The 15137-nt window shown below is 39.7% G+C and overlaps 1 protein-coding gene across 6 annotated transcripts in view; it reads left to right on the top strand.

The window, feature by feature from the left end:
* LRRC7 (leucine rich repeat containing 7) overlaps nucleotides 1-15137 on the top strand; it is a 182448-nt gene that overhangs the window by 137828 nt on the left and 29483 nt on the right. For 5 of the 6 annotated variants that reach the window (XM_037403821.1, XM_037403820.1, XM_037403824.1 and 2 more), the window contains 4 exons: nucleotides 399-523; nucleotides 5858-6058; nucleotides 14260-14371; nucleotides 14584-14764. In XM_037403821.1, the coding sequence (XP_037259718.1) occupies nucleotides 399-523; nucleotides 5858-6058; nucleotides 14260-14371; nucleotides 14584-14764 (619 nt within the window). Of the gene's footprint in view, nucleotides 1-398; nucleotides 524-5857; nucleotides 6059-12214; nucleotides 12338-14259; nucleotides 14372-14583; nucleotides 14765-15137 lie in introns of all 6 variants that reach the window. The other variant, XM_037403827.1, reaches the window with a different exon arrangement.

Raw genomic sequence — 15137 nt, 5'->3', positions numbered from 1 at the left:
GCCTGAGCCAGCTCAACCTGCAGAGACTTGGGACCTGCCTGAGAGAGCTGGGGGGTGAGCCACCGCCTAGATATGTGAGGGTCAGAGCTCTGAGCCTCGCAGAATTGAGGGTTTGGGTTCTCATATCACTGTGTTAAGTTAGCTTGTGTACTGCCCCTCTGCTCCACGTCTGCCGCAAAACCCTGTTGCTTCCCATCACACTCGTTTCAGTTTTAATATTAAACTCTGTTCGTAATTGTTTATCGGTTCCTGCTTTCGTTGGCCCCCTCAGCAGTTTTAAAACAATAACCCAAAATTACAGGATTAACTAGAACATGTCTTTTTTGATAATTTCCAGTCTTTTGCTGAGTGCACTAATTACTTGTTCTTGTGCATTGCTGTTTGCAATTTAACTGTAGACTTCCAGTCAGACAGTGATAGTTTTAACCCTACTTTATGGGAGGAGCAGAGACAGCAACGTATGACTGTTGCCTTTGAATTTGAAGAAAAAAAGGAAGAGGAGGAAAATGCAGGGAAAGTTAAGGTAAGTTCTATTTGATTTATTCTGGTACTCACATATTATGGCCGGGGTCAGTTTACAGATCTTGGAACTATTTCTGTGTTCTAAATACCCAGTAAGTACTCGTCACCATGTTTCAAGTACAGCAGTTGAGGAAGAAGAGCATACCTGTTCTCTCTGAAGTACACCTTACCGACTTCCGCTTTTGTTACTGTTGTCTAGACAGCAAAACTGATTTTGTAAGTCAGTTCAGGCCCATAACCCTAATGTCGAGTTCCTACTGTGACAGTGTTTTGTCACAAGGACAAAACTAACACAAAATATTGGGAGACTTAGAATTAATGTCCAACCACCTAGTTCTTTAGAAATATTTAGATCACGTAGGGGATTCCATATTCCTCTGAAAGTAGATGTCAAGGAGAGCTTTGCAGCCTCATGGAGTTATGCAGGAATGTGCATTGGAGAGGGTGTTTCTCGACAGTTTTGCAACCTACCAAAAATTAATATCAAAACGTGAATATCTTCCACCAGTTATCCAAAATTAATACAATTCCAGAGTTTTCAGTTGAGCCCTTGATCAGTTACATTGTTAGAAGGATATTGTCAGGACTATCTGTGTTTACATGGCACAAAAATTTCTTGAATAATATAAATTCATTATGCCAGATCAAACAATTAAACACTGCAAATTTTTAACTGGTAGGATACCTCACCTAAAATGTATTGCCAGAGAGAAAAATCATATGAAGGGTTTTAAATCATATTTTACTTTTTGAATTAGCAGTACTATTATTAATAGGTATTTAGCATTCCATTTAGATCTTCTTGGAAATTTTTTATTTTTCTTTTTAATATTTTTCCCAACTCTTGTAACCAGAATTGATGGACTCTGCTGCTTTAGTAAAACAGAAAATGAAGTCAGAAAGCAGCCTTTGCCTCACAATGAATAGATTAAACTGAAATTTTACTCCAGGTGAATTGATGGTTTATGGGTCATATATGGAAAACAGAGCATCTGGGAGAGTTTTAAATTGTTCCACCAGTTCTTATCAGAATATTAACTGTGGGTACTATGGCTGTCCGAATATACAAAACAATTGAAATATTAACAGAGAAATAGATACCAATTTCTAAGATCATAGAAGAATTTAATTGTATTTTGTTATGTGCAATCATTATTTTAAATATTGAAATATAATATATTAATTTTACCACTTAGCCATTTTGGTTTTAATATGTTTCAGAACACAGTGAATGACTGAAACAAATGTTTCGTTTGAGTAAACTATTGTAGAAAAAAAATCCTTCATGCACCGAATGCTCTTGCTGTACTTCAGTTCAGATGCTGCCACCTGCTGTATGGGAAGCGGCGAGGCAAACACAGCCAGACACAGTACCACATTTTCAGGTTTCCTAGAAATAGCACTTAACAAAAATAGCTGGCTTGTGCCCATGCTGCGCGCAAGTGTCTCTGCGTGGTGTGATCCCAGGCCCTGGCGCTCCGTACTAGCGCTGCTCAGGGTGCAGTGGATGCTGTGGTTGCAGTGCTTCTTACCCGGGCTGTTTGCTCATCCCTGGCAGCTGTGCCAAAGCCGGGGCCTGTGGAGCAGGGTTTGCGTTCCCAGCGGCGTGCACTGGTCAGCTGCAGTCTCAGCCCAGTTGCAGCGGCCGGTGAGCAGGGCAGCCTGCAGCCCGTCACTCTGCCAGCGGAGGGAGTGGGTTGTCACACGTGGGTGATCCTTGTCCCACAGGGCTGCACCTCTGTAATGTTTTGGCTTGGTCATCTGAAGGTCAAGACAGTCTTTATCCTCTGTAGCACTGCTCCTTAGTTGTCCAACACTAAAATATGTTTCCTGGAGTTCCTACTTACCTGTTCTCCCTCCCATCCATAGAGAGTGGGTAGAAGATAATGTTATAGTGTATGAGTCTGTTTCTGCATGAGATTCCTTTATTCCCATATACAATTTAATGTTCCTTTCCTCCATAATCACAGAATCACGGAATGGTTTGTGTTGGAAAGGACCTTAGAGACCACCCAGTCCCACCCCCTGCAACGGGCAGGGACCCCTCCCCCCAGCCCAGGCTGCTCCCAGCCCCGTCCAGCCTGGCCTTGAGCCCTGCCAGGGATGGGGCACCCACAGCTGCTGCGGGCAGCCTGGGCCAGCGCCTCACCACCCTCACAGGGAAGGGTTTCTTCATAATATCTAATCTAAATCTACCTTCTTCTAGCTTAATAATGATCCTAACATCTTCACATCAGACCAAAACACTGAATCTTGCAACTGACGCTATAGCTGTTGCTTATATAGAGAAGAATTATTAAATGAAAAGCTAAGCAGGGAGCTGGTAGCTGATCAGATATTTCATCTCATCTGTGTACCTTGAAGAGAGCATCTCTCCTCTCTCATATCTCGCTGTTTATACACCAGATACCCATAAATACTTGAAGTTTGTAAAAACTGAAAGTAGAAGAATACTGTTCAAACCAAGGAAATCTTGCCAGGTTGTGAAAGCAAAAGATTTCCTACGGGGGGTGGGGTGGGGGGGTGGGGGGTGGGGGGAGGTGTTCCCTATCATGGAAAAAAGCCTTTCTGCCCAAATCATGAAAAAATGAACTCACATTCAATTCCTGTTAGTAAGATAGAAATGCCTATTTACATCCTTCTGGAATGTCCGTGCTCTTTCCCAGTAATGCCAATATATCTGTATGTACATGAATGACAGTGGAAGTGTTGTCAAGAATTACTTGACTGAACTGTTCACCAGCCTGTGTTTAGATGCATGTGCATGAACTAGAAGCTAATTGCTGGAACCTTTAGAAAACTATGGAATTACGTGTCACTCCATCCATGTGTTACAATAGGGAGGTTGTAACAGTTTTAGCAGATTCAGCAGTTTCACCAGACCTTTATGGGATGAATTTGGAGGTTAACTTAAATTATCAATAGGCAGTAGCCACAGACATTGGTAACGTTCTATAAAAACATACATAATTTTCACTTTCTATATTATAGTTAAAACTGAAGTCTCAGCCAACTCTATGTTAAAATAGATTTGGTAATTGAAATGGTTTGATAACTTCTTCCATCGAGAATTTTGAACTTGGAAAATTCTCTTTTCAGGGTCATGCTACTTTTGATGTAGTGTTAAACTTACAAGAACTGTATTGACAGGGAGTACAGATTTCCTCTGTAATAAGTCTAAATCAGTGATGGAAATACCTGCATTCCCGTGGATGTCACCTACCACAGCTGCCAGTATTTTTACTGTTTAATATTAATACTCACGGTGATATGAAACTCTTGCTGAAATCCCTGTCTGTGATTTGTCTATCTCATGAAAATCTTTCAGTTAATTTTTCCTTGACTAGTACTTATTGAGGATTTGCTCTATGACTTGGCTTTTAGCTGTGTTTGTCTGTAGACCTTACATTTAAATAATGGTCTGAACTTTGTGAAAAAAGCAACTGCCTAATTAGGCCACATCTAAATATGATTTCTTTCAACCGTAAATCAACCAGAGCTTCAGTAATGCTTTACAGACTCTTAATTTATTTTTTCTGTTGAAATTTTTTATTAACATATGACATCAGTCATACATTTTAACGTTTTTATGTTAAAGTCATGTCAGAATCTATTATCCGTAATGTTTATTCTATTGTGGTTCAGAATTGTATGGTAGTATTTCATGTAGTTTTATTTTCCAAACCGATCATGCTTTTACTTCTAAAATATTCCTATCAACAGACCATATTCATTTGAATCCAAAATTCATTTTTCCTACTTGTTAGGAATTTATAGTCCAACAGCTATGGTAGTGAGCTATTAAAAATAAGCTCCCTTTGCTTACCTCATGTACACAATGAGATAAAAACTTCTTTGTGGCAAATGCTTCCAAATACTTACCACATGGCAGATGTGCAGTAATTTCAAATTTTACAGCCTTATAGTTGGGGACAGTTACCCTGACCCACACAGCTTGCACTGGGAGCTGTAACTTTACTCCTTTGAGGTGAAAACGAAGTAAAATCCTTCAAACTCAGGCCCAAAGGGAGAGGTGGGCTCAGCCAGCACCTTCTGCACTTCAGGTGGCTGCACTTGGTGGCTGTTCGTGCGCTCAGCAGCGGGCTGGCCACTCCCTGGGGCCCACGGTCTGCTTCACCTTGGGGATCCCAGGTTTGGTGCTTGGGCAGCAGCAAGACAAAGGCGGTGGAGGCAGGGCAGGTTCGCACCAGGAAGGATGGAGCAGGGAGGGCGGCAGGGATGGAGCAGGGAGGTGGAGGAGAGGACCCTGTGCTGGGAGGGCAGTGCCTGGTGCAGGCTAGGCTCGAGGGGCAACCGAGAAGCTGCCCACCCTCTGCACAGCCCAAGCAGCCTGGCTGAGGTGCTGCTTGTTTTGGATGCACACTTCAGTTTCCTATGTCTTCTCATAATGTGGTGTGACGTTCAGCAGACAAAGTACGTCCGTAACACAGTGCGGGAGGTATAAGGAGAGCTCAGCACCATGTATGTTGTCTTTCCTGCTTGCGTCATTCCTGACGGGTCATTTGCTGCACCACCTCCTCAGAGCAATTTGCTGATAGCATAATGTCTTGCCAGATGATAGGGGGTGATGTCATCCATGAGCCCTCTCAGCCACTCTTCCCTTTTCATTCAACCCTGAGATTTTGTAAAATTGCCTTCGAATTAGGATTGCTTTGGATGTGGGAAATACCACGTTTCTCTACTTCTGAGTGATAAAATTTATAAATTTAAAATATTTCTAGAAAATCTGTAGGTCTGTCCATCAGTGAAAGTACTGTTCGATGTGACTTAGGGTGACTTTTCTGTAGTGATTTCAGTCTGCTTTTGTGGGTTTTTTTTATAAGAAAAGAATAAGATACACTTGAGTGCATGTATGTATGTTATACATCTTAAAGAACAAATAGCTCCCAGTGGATCAGATTCTGCCCTCAGCTGCCATAGATAATTCAGATTAATTCAGTACACTGAACATAGCTAAATTAATTCTGCATTTACACCAGTATTGTTTTGAAAAAGTGTGCTTTCATATGCCAGTACTCTCAAACAAAGTGTAGAATTAAAATAAAATACTCTCACAGGGTAAAAGATAGGCTTATAGGGAACCATTCCCATCCACTATTTACGTCACTGAAATTCCATTATAGATTGACACAGGGTAATTGAGAGCAAATTTCAGTCCAAAAATTCAAGGTAGCTATATGTAACACATTACCTCAAATAGATTAATTAAAAATTCAAGGAATTTGCACTTAGCCATAGTACTGTAGCCATAGTTTTAGTTTGCATGCTGTTTTCATTTTGTATTTGTGCTTTAATTCTTTTTATGAATGTTCAGGTTGAAATAAATCTAAAACGTTATCCCACTCCATACCCGGAGGATTTAAAGAATATGGTAAAATCAGTTCAAAATCTGGTGGGCAAAACAAGCCATGGAGTACGGCCTGAGAACGCAACACCAACTGCGAACAGTGAACAAACTGTGAAAGAAAAGTATGAGCACAAGTGGCCCATGGCACCAAAGGAGATTTCAGTGGAGGTAATGTAAAAGGATCGTTGTTCCTCTCAAGAGTTCAGGATGGGGTTTTAACATAACTCCATCAAATGATATTCTGCATCTGCTGTGAACTTCATACCTAATAGTTTTTAGTTCCATTCCATAAAGCTAATTTAGTTTTATATTGAGTTGCTGTTTTTCCCAATATTACTGAGTTTGTCAGACTTAAGTTTTGGTTCTAAATCTACCTAGATCTGAATTTTGGTATTGGTATGTACAAGCACTCTTCTAAATTTTAATGATAGGAGAGACTTGCATATTAGCAGGAGAATGGACCTGATCAGGATTTACATCTCAGACTTAAGTAAATGTATTTCTGCATCAAATTTGTTAAAGACAAATCAGTTTGTTCTGTCTGACCCTACTATGCCATTAGGTTCTGCTTCTTCTAGTCACATTACGTGTAGTCGATAGCCTTGTCAAAACTTAATGAAGTTAGCAGGAGTGCTTCTCCAGCTGAAGGGAACTTCAGATCAGGTACTGAACAGCAACTTACAGTGAGTTGCAGAATCTAGCCCTTAATATGTTTGCCAGAAATGGATCAGTATGCATAGTAACAGTCTTGTATCCTAACGTGAATACAGTCACTGAAAGGTGAATTCCTAAATAGTGCAGTCTTGTGCAAAGCTGTTACACGTTGCTGAAGCTTGATCTCAGAGGGCAGCTACCCATTAACATTCACACTAACTACTTACTTTGTGCAGGCACAATTTTTAAATAAAGGAAATCTCTTAGCCTGGCAGTGTGTACTAAGAGTTTATAAGCTTGGACAGCTCTACAAGAATATCAGCATTCTTGAAAATGTTTATGAAGTCTTAATGTTGGAAAGAAATAAATGAGGGAAAAAATTGCTATATTATCTTTTCACTCCTTTGTTATTCAAACGTTATGATGAATTCATTGTCCTTGGAATATCCCAGTCTCTGGCTAGTTGTGTGTGCATGAATTTTTCTTCCTCAATTTTCCATATCCTTAACACAAATTGGCTGTTCTTAAATATTCAGCAGTTACTGTAGCTGCTCTGTCAGTATTGTGTGTTTTATTTACAGTTAAGCATTTTCATGTCTTAAAAAAAAAACTGCCAACGTATTTCTTTTTAAGATGGCTTCAGAAGACTTTCTTCAAATCTAGGCACAGTTTTCATTAGTACTTTGAACTAAAATACTTACGTTGAATCATTGATGCTTTTATCTAAATTTGAACTCTTAAATTCCGCCATTATTCCTTTTTACTCATTAAATTCTTTCTTGCTGTGTAAGTCTGGCCTTTGAACCAACTTACGTCTTGTGGCATGAGTATTGACATGTTCTGCTGTTGTTGCTGAATACATATAATTTATTCTGTATCATCTAGCTTTTGACCTTGAATACTCTTAATAGCTTTCTGTGGTTTCTGTGGGTTTCTGTGCCTGCTGCAAACACGCATGTTATCTATCTGGAATTTGAATCAGTGTTGTCTGACAAAGACATCAGATGTTTGGTCATCTTTGTGGCTGCACTTGGTGATGCAGACTTCAGAAATTGGTGGCTGTACTGGTTTAGTTGCTGTTAAACTAAATGTTAAGTTGTTAAACCAAAATGTTGACATCCCAGTTAACTGAGCCACAGCAGAGTCATGTGAGTATGCAGAGCCCAGTGAAGCCTCTGTTACAGAGGTGCAAGGAAAGGCTAAATGGCAGCAACACCGTAAAATACTATAGTTGCTCTGAAATGCTTGTGTGACCACATACTGTGTTCTAATATAGAAAGAGGTGAAGACAGATCTCATTCTTACGTTTCATTCTTTGATAAAAATGCATTTACTTTTGCAACAGAAAAATAATCATACCCAGTTTTTCCATGAATGTACCTGAACTGTTAATTGCATGAGTAATTAACATTAAAAGCATTCTACAAAAATAGTTGAATTGCTGAAGACACTGCAGTAGTTCTGAAGTGCAATTAAATAATGTGATTACAATTTCCTCGTTGATTTTGTACCACAAGGAACCAATGTGAGTCCATGAATTTACATCTTATCAGTGAGGATGGTTTTCATCTTCTATTACGTAATAGTGAAGATGGTGGAACTTTTTCAGATTTTAATTTTCCTACTACTTAGTCAAGACTAGTAACACAACTATCTCATCAACTAAAGAAAAGGAAAAAGTGTTCTTGTTGTTCATACAAACAATGACACTGGGAAGATTTTATGGCTGCAAAGCAGGATGGTGTATACATTTTCCTCTCTCTGGCTTTCTGCATGAAGATAAGGTATGGGAAACTGTAGAAAAAATGTGAATGATTTTGTGAATAATATTAACGTGATTTCAGTTGTAACATATTAAATAGAACATAATTAAGCTCCATTTGCTTTTCAGATAATTAGGAGACATGATCTCAAGCCTCAAGTTAAAATACAGTTTGAAATTGCAGATGTGTTCTGATATAGATTTAGACTGAAGGCAGTTTCTAATAACAAGGTAATTTAATTTCAGGTGCAATGCTCACTTTTTCATCCTTAGAGGACAGATAAGCTGGTTTCTTTTCTGATCTCTTTTAGGTTTTCTTGCAATTAGTTTACACATGTCTCTTCACAAAACTGTTTCTATTTAGAATAATTAAATGGAGCATTGGAAATGAGTAACAAGCTACATTTTTCTCCACCTTCATTTATAACAAGCAAACAATTTCTTAATTAATCATCAATTAAAATAAACCTCTTCATTGCCCTAAGTTGTTCTGAAAGATGTGCATTTTGGACAAAAAGAAGTCTGAGATAGCTTAGTGTGTTGTGTAACCTTTCCATGAGAAACAATGAGAAATGCCACTAATCAGCAATTAAGATCCTTATAGTTTATATTCTTGATACGTATAGGTTGAGAAATAAACCAGAAATACTTTTATATAACCCTCAGATTTAGATTAAAAAAGAAAAGTCTTAAGTCTTTTCTAGTCCAGCCTTCAGCATTCCATCCTTTTGTGTTAATTCCTAGAAGTTTTATTGATACTGTTGAACAGGAGAGATTGTCATTCTTCAGTGATCTGATGCAGACACCAGTGGTAACAGCTAGAAAAATACTGCCTCAGCTGTACTGGATCTTCTGAGCGCTTCATCTTGTCTCAGTCAAAATAAGACTTCAGCCTTTTAACTTCTGACTTGGTTACTTTGTGGGTATGGGTTGTGGCTTTTTTTGGGTGGGTGGGGGTAGAGGAGAATGTTCTTTTTGTTTTGTTTTTGGTGAAAGTTTGAAACTGTCTTTAGATGGTCATCTTGCCTTTCCAGGAAGACGTACACACATTTATTTCCCCTAAGACGCCTGGCTTCAGTTGACTGAGCTGATGTGTCTATTGTGGGAGCTGTTTTCCACTAGTGAGATACACAGTGACAGTCTCTCTTGATTGGGAGAAGAATACATGCTAATGAGTTTTGTTTTGTATCTGCTTTAAGCTTATGCCTTGATGAGCTCTTTGCAACAGGATTACCTATATTTTACCAGGAGTGAGAATTACCTTCATTATAGAGTTTTTTGGTTTCTTCATGGCACAAAAGATCTTTACTGAGGTTATGACCTTGGTGCCTTCTTGTCAAAGCAGAAAGGAGGTAGTGATTTACTCATCTGGAGGTCTGACTCCACAAGAGACCTTTCCTCAGATAGGATATCAAAATATCTAAATGTTCATTTTGAGTTACTTGGACTTCTGCCTGGCTCTTATCTAGGTGTCTGGATTGGAGGGATGTTATTTAGGGCTGTCTCCAAGATAAAGCCTACCTTACATGAAACCAGTTTGAGGCATCACTTGACCCCCTGAGGCTCCTGTTCTGTCTGTCCCCGCCTGCATGAGGACTCAGGAGGTGCAGCATTACATGTCTGGACATGGCACGGTACAAGCTTGTATACACAGGACATGTAGACTCGGTTTATGTTTGATGGACCATGAAGGGGCTTTTTTGCAAAAGGCCTCAGTCTCTCTCTGTTGGCAGCAACCTCGGTGAGATGCCTGCAATTTGGGTGCATTTCCATCTAGATAGAGAGCAACAGAAGCTTGTTTCCTCCAGATATGGGAGAGCACAGAGAGAGCAGTTCACATATCAGGGTGCTGTAACTCAGGGCAGTACTGAGACTTCTGTCCTCATGCTGAAGGCCGTGTACAGAGCCTCTCCATGGTTTGTAATTGGGGATGATGTTAGGTCTCCATTCTCTGAAGACTGGTCAGATAAGCATCTGCGGTTTATCTTTGTGGAATCCTGAGCTTGTCAGCTAACAGGCTTAGCCAAATGAGGTTACACTACTGGAACTGGAAGTTTTCATGCTGAAAACTCTGTAGATGGGGCATCTCTGACTTCTGTGGTGATAGGTAGTTCCAGTCAGAAATACAGCATCCCCTTGGCTGTATTTTTGATCACCTGAATAAGCAAGGTTAACATGTGCATTCCTCCATCTGCTTGCCGGTCCACCGGACTGCAAGGCAAAGAGACGCCTAGCAGAACCAATCATGCCCTACCTGCAGATGATTTCCAGGATCTGTTATGTCTTTCCATGTGGAGTCCCAAAAACTACCTCTGCCCCAGACCGTTCCTCATGTACGTGTCCTTTTAAAGCTCTGTCTTATGCCTGAGACTGCCTGCTGGAGCTGGAAAGGTGAGAGCTCATTGCATCAGTGCCGTAATGTTGTGCTGGCTGCTGTATCACGTCTGTAGGTAGAAAGTGTGTTGGGGTTCCTTCATTATCCCACTTTCAGATTCCATATCAACGTTCATAAGTTTTCCTTCCGTTGCCTCAGCTGTATCTTCTGTTAACGTCCTATTGGGCACAATCTTCAGATCTAGTGGCTACTGAAACTGGCCTTTCTGGAAGCTGCCACTGCAGCCAGGAAAGCGGGAAAGATTTAGGAGTAGGTGGAAGATCCTCCACTGCTTTCTTCTGGGTAATCCCTTGTTTTGGGGTGACTCTCAGTGCATTCCTGTATTGGTGACTGAATTTTGTTTACATCAGACTATTTAGTGGGATTTTGAAAGTATTGACACACAGGGCTGAGAGATGGAAGTACTGCCATTTTCTGTGCAGAGACTGCAACGCGGGTAAGGGGCTCAGCAAGGCTTTCTTACAAAACCTCACCACTAACTGATTCTCAAGGAAGAAGCCTGTGCCTCAGTTAGTCTTGCTTGTGTCTGGGGGTGTTCTGATAGCTGTCTGGTTGCATTTGCTCTGCACTTTCTGTGATCTCCTTTATTTTTTCTTTAAAGTTTTAGTAAAATCTGGACTGAGTAACATTTGCCTTAATCAGTTTATTTCTTTGCTTCTCCATTTATTTATAGCTAGCTTGTCATTGTTCAGATTGACCTGGCCTTTTCCAGTTTAGAAGTGCTTCCAACCCTCTACGTATATTTAATTGTTCCTCTGGAATAGATCCACCATCAATGGTCCTGCGTTCCTCAGCCTTGCACATGCTGTGTCTGCCCAGAACCCTGGTCTGCTCTGTTGGGAGGTCTTACGTTCTTTGCAAGCAGAGCCTAAGAGATAGATTATTTTGAAAATTCCATCTCTCCAGATTGTAATTTAATGTTCTTGTGTTGTCAGCATGAATAATTGGTGATATTTCTCTTTCCCAGGTATTTTAATGGGTTTTACCATGTATTTTCTCGTGGGAAACGGCTCACCATATTTTTCTGTCTTATACCTGTATCTTTCGCTGGTTAGCCCTGAGGAGTAGGTTCTGACACAACACAATTGCATTTATCTCTTCCCTTTGTTCTTGCAATCGGTCCTATTAATAATATTTTTTTCTTTTTTCTTTTTTTTTTCCATTAGTGACCTTTTTGTTCTTGGACTTGTAAGAAGAAATGTCCTCTTAAACAAAGTAGAATTAAATGAAATATTATTTTGGGTTTTTACAATGCATTTCACTTTCGTGGCATATTCACAAATGCCAAACTAGTTCTTTCAAAAGTGTATTGATTTTTGTTCGAATAGCTGGACTAGGGGCTAAAAAGAAAATAACATAGAAAACTTCATAAAAAATCATGTACCTGAAATAAAAACCTGTGTTCATCATTATGTCAAAAATGGGACTGCTCATTCTTCCTATCTTACAGCAAGTAGTTTTAATTTAAGCTTATAACTTCTGGAAGTTTCATGGCACAATATTGGGATTCTAGGTTCAAGATAGAGAAAATAAAGAATTCCAAAAGAGCCACCTGTTTGATACAGACAACACTCATAAATTGACTCTGGAAATCTCAGATAGGAAGGAGGAAGAAAAGCATACAAAAAGCTCAGAGGTACAACAAGAAACTTAATGTGCACCATGCTTCAAAGGTGGAGAATTTCACACTCTGCGAATGCTATGCACTTTTTTATTTCTCAAAAAAATGGTTTTGCATAAGTTTTTACATCACACTAGAAAATTATTGTTTTGCACTGGAAAAATACTGTTGCACTATTGTTAGCTTTAAGTTGTATGTACATCTGTTACTGTTACGTAAGAAATACCATACGCAACAAGGGATCTCTGCATGTGAAAGTATTTCAAAGTCTGAATACGTTACACCATATAAGAATCACTATGTAGCTGTATTTGTTTAAATGTTAGCACTGAGGGGGTTAATTAAATGGGCTGTGAAGGTACCTGTTCTTTGCCGTTTTGGTATGGTACTACCTCCAGGAAACACCAAATGCAAAAGGATTAAAATACCTATTGTGCAAATAAAATTATATTCTTCAAGGATAAATTGCGTGGCAAATGCTTCTACAAATCTCTGTTTGAACTGTTACTATGAAAAGTAGTTATTGGAGAGTAAACCTCTGAAAGTTTTCTCCTTACGAGTAAAAGCAAGTATATTTTTAAAATATTGTAGCATTTTATATTTTAATAATGTGGTTTTCAGTTTGGTACTTAATTTTAAATTGTTTCTCTAAATATTACATCTCTTTATTGACTTCATTCTACAAAATCGCTGGAGTACCTTTAACAGCAAAATGTCAGGGTACAGAGATCCTCATAGTGTCTCCATTGTGTCTCCCTCCTAAATTTCTCCTAACTATTTCCTTCCTCATTTATACTACTGATTATTGATTTTTCTCCTAATATCTCTCAAAACTTCCTCTTTTTTACTAGATACTCTCCTTCTCCAACTTACGTCCTTTTTATGAGTTCACAGCTCATCCTCTCGCTTCCGAGATGATGCATGTTTCTCATATGCCTCCCCACAAGGATCTTGATCGGCATTGGCACAACTTCCCAGTGTTGCTGTGCCCGTCTCCGCCAGCTCCCTTTCCATGACATTCCCCTGAGCCCATGCACCAACACCCACAAAGTGGGTCTCCCATATCACTCATTCCTTGGGCTCCCTCAAGGTCCTTAAGTCCCCTGCTGAGGGCAGGGTTACCAGCGTCGTTCCTCCAGTAAGGGTCTCATCTCCTACCCTGTCTCCCCAAGGCACCTGTCTTCAGGTCAGCGTCTTTCTCATTCTGAACTGCCTTCCAGGGATAAGAAATGCTGCGGGTTCCCTGTTTGTGTCTTCCTTCCCTGCTAGCATCCTATGAGCCTAATGTAAATGTCCTATTTTAAAATATCCCTTCCTAAGACCATATCTTCCTTTCTTTCCACTTTTTAACTCATGTTATATTCAGTATGTATCCTGTGGCTGGCTAGAAGAGAGAAACAGCTGTGCAGGGCAGTCTTTGAGAGTCAAGATTTGCTGAACTCTCAATGAGAAGTTTATGAAATCCAAATCATTTTAATTTAGCAAAAAACTCTTCAAAGTCATTTTAACTAAATATAGCTATAGGGACAGTTGAATCTGTGGAAGGACTTGTGCCACAAATAAATGGATGAGGAGTACTTACTCCTGAAATAAGAAGTAATTATTTATTCTAAATTTTTATTTATTTCTGCTGGTAGCTTGCATTTTTGTGACCTTTACTTCATCAAAAATGTTTATGTGGCCTTAATGTATGTCGCAAGTTCCATCTGTTTTGTCCACATTTTCAGAATGAACACATCACCATAATTTTTACAAGTATTTATGTAGGACTAATTAGAATCTTCAGCTGACAAACCAGCGTGATTAGAACACTACCCGTTTGGTGGGCTTTTGGTGTGTTGTCACATTCATGAAAAGGAGGCTGTGAAATGTTTGTTCGTTGCAGTTTGAAGTGGATTCTGTTTCCCATGTTTACGCTACGTTATTATATTCCTCAGGATGCCTTTGGACATCCTGCCAGTGAGATGAGGATAGGGGAACTTCGTCCTTCCATGCCAGAGACTCCGTTGTACCCACCCAAACTTGTTCTTCTGGGTAAAGAGAAGAAAGGTACTAACCTGACTTACAACCTTTTAGATGAAAGCATACGTAATGTACTCAAAGAGACGCATTACTTAAGATGTTCTGCACTTCACTCTGATTTTAAAACGTTACATGCATATTTGTGCACACGAATATGTATTTCTCCATAGTATCAATTTTTTCTGGAGTTAAGTTTTCAAATATCACCTCCTGAAAACATTTGCTGTGTTTTGTTGCAGAATCGACAGATGAGTCTGAAGCAGATAAGATCCATTGTCTGAATAACAGCGTTTCCTCAGGCACTTACTCAGACTATTCCCCTTCCCAGGCTTCCTCAGGGTCCTCCAACGCGCATGTTAAAATGGGGTCCTTGCAGACAACGGCTAAAGAAGCAGTGAATAACTCTTTGTGGGGGAACAGGTGTGATCATCTTTCTTTAACACAGCTTCTGGTTGCCTTTCATCTTATGTTGTCATATGCATTCAAAGTGATCATTTGCTATCTGTTGAGGCACTCAATTAAAAGACTACAATGTTTTTACCACAGTTTTGCAGAGGTGTACATAGCTATTCAGAGCCCAGGCTGTGCAGAGTTGGCCACCCGTTCATACTCTATAAATGACAGTAAGTCTACAGCTGTTTTTTCGACTATGTGCTATAACCATGCATTAAAAGTGCCTAGACATTGAGCTACAGTTACTCTGCTCTGTGTGGTCCTGAGCTGCAGCTGGCTGTAGTTTAGCATAGACAGCAGTGTATGTCTCTCCTGTTACTGCTGTCCTGAGCCTCACTCT

Source organism: Falco rusticolus, chromosome 11, assembly GCF_015220075.1.
Source record: "Falco rusticolus isolate bFalRus1 chromosome 11, bFalRus1.pri, whole genome shotgun sequence".
NCBI lineage: Eukaryota > Metazoa > Chordata > Aves > Falconiformes > Falconidae > Falco > Falco rusticolus.
The sequence above is the reverse complement of the archived record's forward strand: the minus strand, read 5'-3'. Positions and strand labels throughout refer to the sequence as shown.